At 43.5% G+C, this 15929-nt stretch overlaps 1 protein-coding gene across 1 annotated transcript in view; it reads right to left on the bottom strand.

Moving 5' to 3' along the window:
- The window catches only part of LOC132817270 (receptor tyrosine-protein kinase erbB-4-like), a 956628-nt gene that overhangs the window by 265568 nt on the left and 675131 nt on the right, over positions 1–15929 (bottom strand). The window contains exon 13 of the mRNA XM_060827652.1: positions 12041–12173. Coding sequence (XP_060683635.1) covers positions 12041–12173 — 133 coding nt within the window. The remainder of the gene's footprint in view (positions 1–12040; positions 12174–15929) is intronic.

Below are 15929 nucleotides of genomic sequence, written 5' to 3'. Positions count from 1 at the left end.
ATTATGAATGAGGAAGGCAAATGGTATGCTGGCCTTTATCTCAAGAGGATTTAAGAACAGGACTAAAGATTCCTTGCTTCAATTGTATAGCATGTTGGAGAGACCACACCCAGAGGTTTGTGTAGAGTTTAGTCCTCTATCTAAAGAAGGACATAATTGCCACACAGGGATCCAGCAGACTAAATCCTCACATGGCAGCATTGTTTTCTGAGGGAAGAGTGAGGGGATGTGGCCTGCGATCTCTGGAGGCAGACTACGAAGAGATAATCCCATTGAAATGGACAAAATTCTTAAAGAACTGGATTGGGCAGGTGCAGAAATGATCATTTCCATTGTTGAAGGACCTAAAATGAGGAGACACAGACTCCGAATTCGGGGCAAGCTCTTTCGGACTGCAATAAGGAGAAATTTCTTCACTCAGGGAGTAGTAATGATTCGCGACCAGAGAGGGCTGCAGACGCTTAGTTATTGAGTGCGTTCAAGACAGAGATTGATAGTTTTCCAAATACTAACGACGTGTGGGGATTACACTGCAGTCAATGATCATCCATGATCTTGACCGGTCCAAGGGACTGAATTGCCTACCCCTGCTCCTGTTTCCTATGTTCCATAATGGGAAAAGGAGGGGCATCTAAAGCTCAAGCTCCTTGGATGAATAAAGTTAAGGAGGTTGTAACGAGGCAGGAAGAAAACGCATGGGCTGGGAAAGGAGGAAGAGAGTGAAGAACAAAGTTGATGACAGCAACTACATAAGTACGCAGAAGATTTGAAAATGGGAATAAGAAGGACAAAGACAGTGTACAGATTAGCCGTTAATATCAAAGGGAACACAAAGCTGCTTTAAAGTCTGTAGATAATAAAACATGAGTGGCTCGGACCCAGAACGCACCAGAGAGGAGATATTCTCAAAGAGACAAAGGTCAGGGCTGAGGTCCTAAATGAATACTTTGATAAAGAGGCTACTGTCACAGTAGCAATGAAAGATGAGGGGCTAGTGAAGTTAATCAGTCAAAAATAAATACAGTAAAGGTTATTAAAAGGTTAGCTGATGTCAAAGTAGGAACGCCACCCTGTCTCAAGGAGTTACATCCTAGATTGTGGAGAGTAGCAGGAGCTCTGACCACAATCCTTCCACATCCTTGCAATATTGGGGTGGTGCCTGAGGACTGGAGGATTGCAGATGGTTTTACAAGGGGAAGGGAATAAGCCCAGCAATGACAATCCAGTCTCCCCAATGTTGGAGGTGGAAAACTTCCTTTAGAGACAATTAACCTTAACAATTTTAATTCACATTTGGAAAGATATGGGCTAGTAAATGGAAATTAAGTTTACTAATGTGACTGAGGTCTCTGAAATAACAGGGAGGGTTATTAAGTGTACTAAGTATGCATGGACCTCCAAAGCATAAAACATCAAAAGAACAGCAGATGCTGGAAATCAGAAACCAAAGCAGAAATTGCCGGGAAAACTCAGTAGGTCTGGCCACATCTCTGAAGAGAAAGCAGAGTTAACAATTCAGGTCCAGTGACCCTTCTGCAGAACAGTTCCATTAACTCGAGGTGAGAGAACTCCAGACCTGCTGAGCTTTTCCAGCAATTTCTGTTTTGGTCTATGACTTCCAAGACATGTTTGATCCAGTTTCACATGACAGCTTTCTTACGTATGGGTATAAAGAAGTTTTAGTCACTTAATCACAGGTCAGAAAGCAGAGAGTAGCAGAGATGGATAATTACTATCAGATTGGAAGAGAGTATACAATGGTGTTCCCCAGAGGCCGGTATCTGGGATCACTGTTCTTTCTGATGACCTGTTCTTCGATATGCAAGGCAAAAAACTCATATCTGTAGATAACATGGAAATGGCAATGTACTGTCTGATGAAGGTAATATCGGAAGACGTGCACACTGGTGTAATGGGCAACTGCATGGAGAATGAAAATTAGCACACAGGACTGTGAAATTATGTGAAGTCATAATTTATTTCAAGTAATACAAAAGAAAACTAATCAGCTCAATTTTTAAGGGGGTGGAGCAATAGAAAGACGGGGCCATCTATCCATAAATGTTTGCATGTGCTTGCACAAACAGGGGAGCCTGTCAGGAAATCAAGTTAAATTCCTGGATTTATGGACTGAAGGATAGGGCACAAGAGCAAGGAGACTTGACTTCACAGAGCTCGGCTGTAGTTTATATTCCAGGGTGAGCGACAATGTTAAGGAATGACGTCAAGACCTTGAAGGAAGTCCGAGAGCAGAATTCTGAGAATGATGTCAGAGGTGAAGGATGAAAAATACCTGAGGAGACCAGAGAACCCCGACTTACTGTCTTTACGACAGAGAATGTTAAGATGAGATTGGGCAAACCTGTTGCAAAACGTGAATGGATTTGATGGAGTAAGGCTGAAAATGAAATTTCTTCTAATGACGAAAGACAGATTTAAGGTGCTTGGTTAGGGAAGAAGAAAAGACATGAGGAAAATAAGTCATTTAGTGATCGCTGGGATCTATAATTCACTGCCCAACAGGGGTCATGAAAGCTGATTTAAATTTACATGGAGAACACTGGATAAATATTTACATAATTAAATAGGAAGAATGCATAGGGCTATGAGGAGAGACAACAGAAGTAGGAATGACTGTTAGAGAAATAACAGACTAAGTGGCCCTTTCCTGTATTGTATCATTTCATGATTTCAAATACTTTCACGTTCTGGTGAGAAGCAAGATGTGATTCTCTAAGAATGGGAAGAAGCAACTAGCATAGATTGGCCACTAACACCCTCATTCCCAATGAAGAGCTTTTGCCCGAAATGTCAAATTTCCTGCTCCTTGGGATGCTGCCTGACTGGCTGTGCTTTCCCAGCACCACACTCTCGACACTGATACCCTCTGCCAGGTGCATACGCAGCAATGAGATTTCAGTCTCTGCTCCCTCTCCGAATGGACCCTGAGACTAACAAATCTGTCTCAGTGACATGACTTACAACTTCACATTCCTTTTCGCCTCAGGGAAGGAAATCTGCCGTCCTCACCAACACATGGCTCCAGAGCTACAACAGTGTGGACTCTAAACGTCCCATGAAATGGCCCAGCAAACCTTCTTGACAAAAGGTAAGAATATATTTAAAAACCTGGAATGCTTTGGCCACTTCTGGGCATGCCCCTTGCGCTCTTCCATGAGCGAGCAGCACTGTCATGGCTGCCGCCTGCCCATGCCACCCACATTCAAAATATAGCTCTCCTTCCTGGCCACCTTTAATAAACCAAAGCAGCCAGGTGTTCACATTTGATGGCATGGCTGGGTATTGGGACCCAGCATTTACTCCAACCTCAAGTTCCTCAGAATTCAAAATCAAATCCCGTATGTTGCTGACTCTGTTTGGGGTCATCCTTATATCAATTGCTGATTAGATACCCTAAAGTGTGGAAACAGGCCCTTCGGCCCAACAAGTCCACACCGATTCTCTGAAGAGCAGCCCACCCAGGCCCATTCCATCACCTTATATTTACCACTGACTAATGCACCCAACACGATGGGCAATTTAGCATGGCCAATTCATCTAGCCTGCACATCTTTAGATCATAGGAGGAAACCAGAGCACCCGGAGGAAACCCACACAGACACGGGGAGAATGTGCAAACTCCGCACAGACAGTCCCCCGAGGTAGGGATCAAACTGGGGTCCGTAGTGCTGTGAGGCAGCAGTGCTAACCACTGAGCCACCGTGCCGCCCGCTAATGGATCATTTTCTTAGAGCATCAAGGCGTACTTTAACCTGCGAGTTGGTACCTTCAGCATCGCCTTTCAATGCCAGTTTCAAATAGATGAATGATGTGTAGTGACCAATAATAAAAGGAGTCTTTCTCCATTCATTTCTGACATGGGGACACCACTTGGTTTCAGACTGACTCCTTCCCAAAAATATTGAGCAAGTAATAAAGTGATTCAGATCAACAGAATTTGATGGGGGCTTGTATTTTAATGAATAGATAATTGGATAAACAGCTGGAAAAGCATAGTCAGATGTCAGGAGATAACGTCACTAGTTCCCAATGTGTCCAAAAGCATTTTTGAAACAAATTAAATTGCAGAGTTTATAAGCACTGTCAAACGATATTTAATAAGAAAGTATTACAATGTAAGTGAGCTGCTTTAATTAAAGACAGTGTACCATTGTTTGAAATCACAGCTGTTTTCCATGACAAATAATAATAGTTATATTTTTACACCTACCAAGGGAAATGCATGCAGTACTTCTAAATTCATCTCTCTCAAACTAATCCCACCATTTTCCTCACACAATTAGTGGTTCTTAATTGTAAACAATCTATCTCGACTTTAACTAGAATCAAAGAATTGACATTTTTATCAAAACCTCATTTAGGAAAAACAGAAAAAAAAGTGAAACAATTACCTTGCCGCAAACTTTGATTGGGAGTAGGATAATAACATGAAAATTCAAAATTACCAATTGTTGCTGAAATGAGAGAGCTGGATTAAGGGCCCAAGGTCCGCGATGTCAGAGCAAGTGAAGGAGTAGGCTGAAGAGATTGGTTAGAAGACCTTTATACAGAGCCATATCTCCTCTCATCTTCAAGATGCAGGTGAGATGTTCAGTGCGGGGCTGGAAACCGGACTGTAGGTTGAACCCATACCTGAGCTGTGTGGCTCTTGTGAATTTGATTTCAAATATAAATGGCCTAATCGTCCAGGAATGTCAGCTCAAGCACCAAATAAGTGACTCTGGATGCCTTTTGGAGGAGGAGGCTGCCTGCCTGGCACCAGCGGCAATGATAGGCAGCAGGCAAATGGTGGGCTGGGAGGTGGGGGGGGGGGGGGGAAGGAGTGGGGGGGAGGCATGGAATGCTTCTGAAACCTTACCAGTTCGAGTTGGCAAGGCCACAGAGGTGGCACGAGGTGAAGAGCTTATGCAGGAAACATCAATTCTCCTGCTCCTCGGATGCTGCCTGGCCTGCTGTGCTTTTCCAGCATCACACTCTCGAATGGAACAAGGTGAAGAGTGTCAGAGAAACTGGGCGAGGACCCAGCTCCAGTGCTGACGATAGTTAGTCATGACAAATATGACAGCCATGTACATCCAGCAACAGTTTGAGTTTACCGAAAGAAATTTCAAAATCGCAGGTGGGATTGACCTTAGCAAGTGCCTCAGGGAGCTTAAGATGGTGTAAGCTGGTGGTGGTCATGTTTCCTGCTTCTCCAATATATGAGTGGTGAATTCAAGTTCCACAATTGTAATGGGGCAGCACGGTGGCTCAGTGGTTAGCACTGCTGCCTCACAACATCAGGGTCCCAGGTTCGATTCCAGCCTCAGGCAGACTGTGTGGAGTTTGTACATTCTCCCCGTGTCTGTGTGGGTTTCCTCCAGGTGCTCTGGTTTCCTCCCACAGTCCAAAAATGTGCAGGGCAGGTGAATTGGCCATGTTAATTTGCCCGTAGGAATAGGTGCTTTAGTCAGAGGGAGGTGGGTTACTCTTCGGAGGGTTGGTGTGGACTGGTTGGGTCAAAGGGCCTGTTTCCACACTGACAGGGAGGGATTAAACAATTACACCAAGCCACTTAAGATTCAAAAGTAGTGTGGGACCTCTGCATATAATGTACAAACGTCTTTACACCTTACTCTTCCAAGCTCACATTTCCCAGTCACCAAGTGTTTCAAGTCATGTGTGTTCAATGACAGCCACACACTTCTCACAAAGACACTGACAGCAGCGATACGTGTCACATGACAATGGAAAGCCAGCTAGTACACCAAGTACAATTGCATTTCTCCAAACATCCTCTTTGCGTAAAAAAGTAACATGCACTATCATTTGCAGTTCCAACTTAAGCCTGTTACCCGATACACATGGTCAGAAGGAGAATAATCAATTATCAGTTTCCATAGCATTAATTCTAGCCAGTTCCACGTCTGTCAGTCTCTGCACATCCAGTATTTAAATAACGCAGATTTTGGGTTGATGACTTCCAGAGCATATCAAACGGTTTCTCCTTGTTAAATGTGGAAGATATCACACTCTGTCTGAGCATCCTGAGTGTTTGTAACGAGGTCAACCAGGCAGATGTTAGAGTACGAGTTCCCTGATTGGGGCGAATAATCTGGTCCAATAATGGAGTTCTGACTGACAGAAAACAACAGGAGTATCAGAAGTTCTGTTCACTCTCAGAGCTGGCTCTGAGGGAACTGTATCAGTGTAAATAAAGAGTGACCTCATGATGGGATAATGGCCTCTGTGGAGTTATTTCACTCAATTTTCGTCATACAATGCCCTGCGCCCAACAGTATTTCATCAACGTACATCTGTTTCCCATCTGGTATGTCATGTCCAGATGCTATCTCGACGTGCAGCAGGGCTCTTGGCAGACACATGGAAGCTGATAGAAGCAGTTTGAGAAAAGATGTTGTGAAATGAATCCACTGTCACTCTGTCTCTCCCAAACAGGTATCAACTGAACTGTTCACAAGACAGGACAATCACTAGGCACTGGGAGACGGTAAGGACTGCAGATGCTGGAAGCCATAGTTAAGAGATGTGAAGCTAGAAAAGCACAACAGGTCAGACAGCATCTGAATAGCAGGAAAGTCAATGTTTTGGATCGGCACATTGACTTTTCTGCTCTTTGGATGCTGTCTAGCCTCTCATTTTTGAGGATGTAACTCTGAAAATGGACAAGGGAGATCCAGTGGATGTAGTGTACCTGGATTTTCAGAAAACCTTTGATAAAGCCCCACATAGGAGGTTAGTGAGCAAAATTAGGGTGCATGGTATTGGGGACAAAGTACTGACTTGGATTGAAAATTGGTTGGCTGACAGGAAACAAAGAGTAGTGATAAACGGCTCCCTATCGGAATGGCAGGCAGTGACCAGTGGGATACCGCAGGGATCAGTGCTGGGACCGCAGCTTTTTACAATATATATAAATGATATAGAAGACGGTATTAATAGTAACATTAGCAAATTTGCTGATGATACAAAGTTGGGTGGCAGGGTGAAATGTGAGGGGAATGTTAGGAGATTACAGGGTGACCTGGACAGGTTAGGTGAGTGGACAGATGCATGGCAGATGCAGTTTAATGTGGATAAATGTATGGTTTTCCACTTTGGTGGCAAGAACAGGAAGGCAGATTACTACCTAAATGGAGTCAAGTTAGGTAAAGGGGCAGTACAAAGAGATCTGGGTGTTCTTGTACACCAGTCAATGAAGGTAAGCATGCAGGTACAGCAGGTAGTGAAGAAGGCTAATAGCATGCTGGCCTTCATAACAAGAGGGATTGAATATAGAAGCAAAGAGGTTCTTCTGCAGCTGTACAGGGCCCTGGTGAGACCACACCTGGAGTACTGTGTACAGTTCTGGTCTCCAAATTTGAGGAAAGACATTCTGGCTATTGAGGGAGTGTAGCGTAGGTTCACGAGATCAATTCCTGGAATGGCGGAACTATATTATGTTGAAAGATTGGAGCGACTGGGCTTGTATACCCTTGAGTTTAGAAGACTGAGAGAGGATTTGATTGAGATGTATAAGATTATTAAAGGATTGGACACTCTAGAGGCAGGAAACATGTTTCCGCTGATGGGTGAGTGCCAAACCAGAGGACACAGCTTAAAAATAAGGGTTAGGCCACTTAGGACAGAGATGAGGAGAAACTTCTTCTCCCAGAGAGTGGTGGCTGTGTGGAATGCTCTGCCCCAGAAGGCAGTGGAGGCCCAGTCTCTGGATTCGTTTAAGAAAGAGTTGGATAGAGCCCTCAAGGATAGTGGAATCAAGGGTTATGGAGATAAGGCAGGAACAGGATACTGATTGAGGATGATCAGCCATGATCATATTGAATGGTGGTGCAGGCTCAAAGTGCAGAATGGCCTACTCCTGCACCTATTGTCTATCGTGCTTTTCCAGCTTCACATCTATAGACAATCACCAGGCAGCCTTTCTTAATCTGAGTGTAATGTTGTTTAGTTTGCATTCATACCCTGGATGCAAATGTAACGAGTTGTTCTTGCTGGCATTACAGTACAAAGTAACTTTTTCATTGATATTGTCGTACCATTGCAGCGGCATCATTGATTGCTTGACTTCAGGTCAAAAGTGAAAGTTTGTTGTGTTCTGGGCCCCAACACATCCTAGCAGTGAGCTTTCATTGTATTCTGGTGACAAATTAGGGAAGAAATTTGCCAAATAGTTCAGGAATCCACATTGGACTGCTTTCTCATTTGCTAATCACTGTTATGACTCTCACCTTGTCAGGTCCCAGATGAAGTCCTTCTGAGGTCATTGCATGCCCAATGTACTTGACTTCAGGGATTTTCAATTTTTATTTGCACATCTTGCCAGGTCTCTCTGGCAGTCGCACGGATCATGGCCCACACAACGGTTTCTCCATTGGTGTGTCTCCAAATCTATGCACTAGCAGATCACCCACTATCGCTGTCACTCCAGGAAGGTCACTGACTAGCTCATGCTGGGTGTGTGGATACCTCTTCTTGAGCTGTGGAAATGCCAAATGGCAAAACACAACCAACTGCAACTTCCAAATAGCATCTAGAATGTAGTGAGAAAATTACCTTGAAAATAACTTAATTTGCCGGCAACCATCCTTCACATCAGTTTCTAATAAAATCCTTTGCCTTGGAAAGTTGAGACAACATTTCCTTCCATGGTGCAGTGAGATCTCTTCAAAGTTTTATAGTGACCCTTTGAATCCATGAATACCCTCAGCTTTCCAGATATCTTCATTGCCGTCTTTCTGATAATCCAGTCTGGAAGTGTTGTCATTTTTTGATTCATCTCTTCCACATCCTTTCTCTTGTCTCTGAGGCTGGAGTTGAGGGCAGCTGAAACTCTCCTCGCCAGATGCTGGGCCAGTCTCTCACTCTCATCACTTTTGATGATACCCACCAGGACAACATCCGTGACCTGGAAAAAAACATCTTCATAATATTTTAGGATTTCTTCATCACTGGATCATCTTGTAGCCTGCAAAGAACTTCGGATCTTTATGGTCATGTTTCGAGTTCACAACGTAGACTTGCTTCAGCCAAAGTAGGCTGGATTTTGCTTAATATTTATTATCAGGAACTCCACATCTTCATTCTACCCACTGCATTGGGCTCTCAGCTTCAGTTGTCCACTTGGCATGAGGAATAATCTACCACATAGCCTCGACCTGAGCTTTCACGTCTTCTTTCTTGAGTCATCACCTTGAGAGATTTTGTACAGTCTTGTGAAGCTCAACAATGTGACATGAGGCACCGGTGTCTATCTGACACTTTACTTTGACATGAGGTTCTGCTTTGGTTGCCATCCTAGCAATCACAAACTATTTGTCATCCCTGGTTTTGATGACGTGTTTGTATGGTCTTAAGTGATTTCTTAGTATCATTGACTGACATCTTAATAAAAAATTATTTTTGCATCTTATTAGGTAAACATGAGTTTGCAAAGTGAGTCCACTTCTTGCAGTTGGATCCCTACTTTCTTCGAGCTCCTTATCTGTTGTGTGTGATGTCTCCCGTGTTATTTAGATTCAGACTCTGCCCATTCTGTTGGCTTGCCTGCAAATGTTCCTTCCTTTTCCCAATCCGTTGTTCTCATTCAGCCTGGAATGTCTCTTCACAGAATGTAAAACCTTTTCTGTTTGCCGTTAATGCACCCAAACAAACTCACGGGTTCTGCACATGCCAATATCTTCCTTGGGAATTTCTCCTCTCTCAACAGGTCTGCTCTCACAACAGGATCTCTTAAGCCGAAGCCAATCCTATCTCTGACAAGATCACCCTTCAGTTATCCAAACTTATTGGATTTAGCTAGATGTACCAGTGTGCTTACTTATTGATCAATTGCCTTCCTCTCCCGCCAAGCCCTGACATTGAAGAAATGTCATTCATAAGTAGCAACAATGTGGGTTCAAAGCACGTTTTCAAAGATTTCAACATCTCTCTTGTCTAGCTTTTTTGCTCTTCAGTGAGACACAGACTCCTTTCTGCGGCACTGAGAGCAGGAATGCTATTTTTATTTGTCCAAGAATTAAAAGTTAATTCTATAGCTATTTCATATTTCAGCCCACAGACAGTGGAAAAAACTTCCAATTTTCTCAGCTCTTCTTTAGTTTCCTCTCTTGTCTCCTTTCATTTCCACAGCAGCAGGAAGTGGAAAATGCAAAGCCATTTTCACTCACCCAAAGCTGGAGTCTGCTATTATTTTAACCCTTGCCTTGCTGTTTCTTCCAATGGCGCCCCCAGAGCTCAAATAACTCACATGTTTTTCCATTGTACGATTCCATATGTCAAGTGCTGACTGCATATAAAGGTACTTACATCCGCAAAAGAGAGTGCAGGACTATGGCAAGCCAGCCAGTGTGCTAATTATGGCTACCTTCCTTCAACTCCAAGCACAATCATTTTCCAAGGACTGCTGTCTACTAGAATCACAGAATTGTTAGGGTACAGAAAAAGGCCATTTGCCCTGTCATGCCTGAACTGGTCCTATCCCCTAGTGCCTACCCTTATCCCTGCACAATATTCTTATCCAAATAATCATCCAAAACCCTCTTGAATGAGTTAATGAACCTGCCTCACCACATTTCGCAGCTCTGTGTTCCATACCCTAATCACTGAAAAAGTCTTTCTCATATCATCCTTGCTTCTTTACAACATCATCTTAAATTTACTCCCTTTCATTCCTTTAATGAGTGGGAATAGCTTTTCCTTATCTCCTCTATCCAGCCCACTCACGATTTTGAAAACCTGTCTCAAATCTCTGCTCAGCCTTCTTCTCTCCAAGGAGAACAGTCCCAGCTTCTTCAGCCTCTCCTCACAAATGAAGATTCCTCATTCCTGGAACTATTCCTGTAAATTGCTTCCGCGCTCTTCCCAGTGCATTCACATCTTCACTACAATATGGCGCTCATAACTGTTCATAATACTCCAGCTGAAGTCTCACAGAATGGTCTGCTTCTCCCAGCCAGGAATGATGCTGCTATCTTACAATAACTGTCATCGGTGAGTTGTGTATGGAACACATCATTTGCCTGGTATTATCAGCATCTTTTATGAATACAAAATGTCGAGTGTGCAACTACCTCAGGACACTGAAAATCACTGCGGGACACATCAGTGCCTGTGAGCTCTAGTCTTATTAAAAATCCCAACAAGGTACCTGCACTATATCACGATCTTTTGCAAATACGTCTGTTCTGCAGCTGCTGAAATCCACATTAATGTCTCTGTTGCATCTAGACATGAATGTAGTAGCTCACTCCCAGGCAGCTTTCCCCGCCCCCCCAACCACCACAGTCTGAAATCTTGAGATCATCCAAAGCTCTGCTGTCTGTACCCTAAACCTAACCAAAAAGGTGTTAATCCTTATCAATTATCTTCTTTGCCATCTTGCAAAAATCAATCAGCTCATTTATTTTTGTTTCTGAAGTCAACAAACTCTGTCTTAAAAGGTTTCCTCAGAATTTATATTCTTGATAACTAGGGTCACATTTGGCACACCTCACTTGTGCGGAGTGTTCTGATGCTTGAATTCTAACTTGCTCCAATTCTCCTGCCCTGTTCTTGCTGCCCTACGTTGGTTCCCAGTTAAACAACATCTCAGGCTTACAATTCTCATTATTTCTCTATCTGTAAATCTCCTCAAGCCCTACCATACTGTGAGACCTCTGTATCCCCAAATTCTGGATTCCCAAGAAGTCCTGAATTTAACTGTTCCACTACTGGTGACTGTGTCTTTCACTGTTTAAATCGAAAGCTATGGAATCTCTTCCTTCAACCACCAGTTGCATTCCCCTTTCAAACACTAATTAAAAACTACCTTGTTGAAACAAGGCTTTTGTCATTTGACCTTATGTGACACAGTGTCAGTAGTTTGTTTTGTGAAGTGTCTCAGGGTATTTTATTACAACTATTTGTATCCGAGTTCTTCAAGCAAATGCAAATCCTTTCTTTCTACCTTTCCAGTCATATGGCGCGATCGATGAACTGAATGAGGAACATTTTGTGCGAGTTTGTTTTTCAGACTTACCCTTCGTACAGGTTGCAAGATTCGATGCAAGTTCTGCCCCGACGGAAGAATCTGCAAGACAGGCACTGGTTTGGGCCTGGACCCCAGCACCCATCATCAGAGCACAGAGGGTCACACATCATCCTGTCAGAGGCTGTGAAAGCAACAAAAGTCTCGCTCAATAAATCTGCCTAGTTACACAGGTCATGACAGTCAGCTACTTAATCACCAGTAAGCAAAGGATTAGGTATTTTTCTAATCATCTGTTCAGAGATTTTATTATATCCCGCTGGAGCATGTGGGATTTGCACCCGTGTCTCCTGGTCCAGAGATAGAGACACTAACACTGCATCACAAGATGATGTGGCCTGCCTAGGGTCTCTTCTATGAAAGAAAGCCATGCTGTGTCTTCCACCATGCATCAATGCTAAGGATCCACTATACCTTGATATGCAGAAGATGTAGACTTTAAGAGTTGCCAACTGTGATTGGATGTATTTCTCTGGAGGTTTCATCATATGGCCAGTTTCCAGCCATTATTCATTTAATGCATCCATTCTCAAGACCCACTGCCACAGAAGCACTTGGGTAGCACCAATACATGCAAAGATGGAATGACTGTAGCCCATGTGCTGTTAGCTTTGGAAAGAAGGAATCTTTGAGAGGGCTTTAGAAATGCTTTGAAAAGAAGGGGTGGGCAATTCTGGAGAGAATGTGTAGGAGGAACCAAAACTGAGGACTATAAATACAAAATAAGTGCTGGAGAAACTCACCAGCTCTAGCAGCACATGGGCAGAGAGAAATGAAGTTAATGTTTCAGGTCCAATGTGACTCTGAATTCTTATTTCAGATTTCCCGAATCTGCAGTGTTTTGTTTGGATAACAGTTACAAATATTAGATTGGCACTCATAACGTCAATGGTTTAAGAGGAACACCATATTGAAACACAAAACACTTTACAGGTTTTCTATAGGAAGTTAGTTGATGTGAAAAAAGGGTATAGAATGATATACTGAGATGAGGAAGATAAAACTGGGTGGCTCAGTGGTTTGCACTGCTACCTCACAGTGCCAGGGACCTGCGTTTGAATCTAGCCTCAGACGACTGTCTGTGTGGTGTTTGCACATTCTCCCCATGTCAGCGTGGGTTTCCTCCCACAGTCCAAAGATGTACAGGTCAGGTGAATTGGCCATGCTAAATTGCTCATAGAGTTAGATGCATTAGTCAGAGGGAAATGGGTCTGGGGGGGGGGGGGGGGGGTAATCTTCAGAGGGTCGGTGTGGACTTGTTGAGCCAAATGGCCTGTTTCCACACTGTAGGGAATCTAATCGAATCAAAACAGGACAACAATCTTGGTGGATTAATTGGGTTGAATGGTCTGTTTCTATGCTGATTAAAGATATGTCACTGCATTGCACAGAAATATAATCACCAATTATATGCTGCTCTCTTTCAGCTGCAACGTACTGTCTCCTGTTGTGTTGACATCCCTCTAAACAAAACTGACACATGCTTACGACAATAACTTGCAAATGGAATCTTTTAATGTGGGGAGGCTGTTCACTGCAGCAACACATAGTCCCAGTTCACCAAGCTTACTGCTTGCCGTGGGCAGTTTGGGAGGATTTACAGGTTGTTAACCTCCTGCAGTCTTGCTCCATTTAAATCATATTCAGCTCCTCTATTCTTCCTGCCAAAGTGTGCCACCTCACGTTTCCCCACCCTGAATCTCATCTGCCAAATTTGTACCCAACTTATCTATATTCTCCTGCAGATTCTTTGCGTCAGCCTCACCACTTGGTCTTCCCACCTGTGTTTGAACAAAGAACAAACGTGGCTAAAGTACATTCAGTTCCCTCATCCAAATCGAGAATATATGTCGTAAATAATTGTGGCTCCAACACTGACTCCTGTGGCACACCATCCTGAAACCCAACTCTCAGTCTTCTCGTAGTTAGCTAATCCTCTATCCACGCTAATATACTTGCCCCCAGCATCAAGTCACAAGATATATAAAATGTCAATTAAATTCACCAAGTGTGTTGCTACTAATTTGGCAGTTTTACACAGCAACTGCATGTTTGCATTCAGTGACTCTGTCACTCCTGCAAGAGATCTACACATCCCCCGTGACCCAGAGTGAACATTACTGTCCATCAAAGAGCAACCTCATTGAAACATTGAGCTCTGTGTGCGACTTCATGTGGAATCATTTGACTTCCCAATAAATGGATGAAAAAAATGACGTTAGGCACAACAGGAAACCAACAAACTGGCTTACTTTACATAAAATGCACAAAGAAATAAAATACATTCTTGACATCAATTTCCTCTTGCTTCATGTTCCATGAAAATAATAAAAATCTGAGTGCAGCAGTAACTCCTATAGAAATAGACCATTTCAAGCCAGTTAATCTCAAACGAACAATCTCCCAGCTGCAAACAATAGGGCAGCTCATGACGAATGTGACTCTGTTTGACTGGCCAATTAATAATTTTTAAATTATGAAGGGCTGTTGTCCGTTGCTAATTAAAATCTCTACAGTGACAAGATTTTGCACAGACAATACCATCAAGACCCATGGTTGTCCACACAGTATCTGTTTCCCAACAGCTCCATATGCCACAAGAGTATAATTCTGCAGATCTGGGAAGTTGAAATAAAACTATACAGTGCTGAAAATATTCATCTATTCTGACAGCATTTGTTGAGGGAGAGATGGAATTCACAGTGTATCTGACTTAATGTTGGGCTGAGTGGTCCTGACCCACAGGAGGTCTGGAAAATTGAGGTGAACTGTCGTCAGGAATGGTAGCTGTCACCTTCCTGTCCACGTGCTAGAATGTTCCAGAAGAGAAGGCCCAGGATGACATTCCCAATCCCACCTCCTCTTAAAACTCCTTAACTTGACCACCTCAAAGACTCTTCTCTTCAGGGCTAAATGTTTCTCAGCTCCTGGTGGGCCAACTGACAGGTGGCTCAGCTGAAAGGTAAACCTGTGGGAGTCACGTGTCAGGCAGAGGGAGAGGACCCTTGACGTGAAATTATATTCTCTTTGATAAAGGGCAGAACCATGGAGCGGGGTGGGGCAGGGGTTTAAAAAAACAAAGCCGCTGAGAGTCTCTGATTGTAGTCTGGGCTCCTCTCTCACCATACCCACTACAAAAGTCTCCCCTTTGATCCTGGGTCATCCTTGGACCTGGGACATGTGGGTGGGGGGGTTAGGTGGAAAGGTAGGGGTGAGGTTTGTACCTCTGCCATGGGAGGGCCGAATGCCGGCACTGATGGCCTCTCATTGGTCACCATCTCCAGGCAGCTAGGGCACTATCAATAGTCAGCAGGAAGGCCCTCCAAGCTGGTGTCCTGTTCAGTGCCTGATGGGTATGAGATCCAGTGGGTATTCCTTGTGAGAGTGGACTTTTGCACGCAGTGTGCGAGACATCAGCTAATCCCAGAAGATTGCACCCATTAACACCATTTCTCTCCACAGAGATTATGTGAGCTACAGGCACTCCAAGCATGTATTGTTGTCCACCTGCCTCCTGTACCAGTTCTCACTGTGAGAAAGGAAATGTATTCATGTCATTCATCCTTTTCAGAAAAAAAACCCCTTTAAGTTGCTGAAAACAACAAATGCTGGAGATCGCAGTGGGTCAGACAGCATCCATGGACATACAGCAAGCTAACATTTCGCGTCGTGATGCAAACTGTTGTCTCCAGCATTTGTTGCTTTTAGTACAGATTCCAGCATTTGCAGTATTTTGGTGCTTTAAGTTGCAATGCTTGTAACCCCCTGCATTTTTATAGCCCATTAAAAGATATGTAAGAACATCTGTTATCCAAGGGAAAATGATAAAGGAGAGAAACAGAACGATTAACTTTAACATATCTCAATGGCCAGAAATCTC

Source organism: Hemiscyllium ocellatum, chromosome 7 (genome assembly GCF_020745735.1).
Source record: "Hemiscyllium ocellatum isolate sHemOce1 chromosome 7, sHemOce1.pat.X.cur, whole genome shotgun sequence".
In the NCBI taxonomy this organism is placed as follows: Eukaryota; Metazoa; Chordata; class Chondrichthyes; order Orectolobiformes; family Hemiscylliidae; genus Hemiscyllium; species Hemiscyllium ocellatum.
This window is presented reverse-complemented; position numbering and strand designations above follow the sequence as displayed.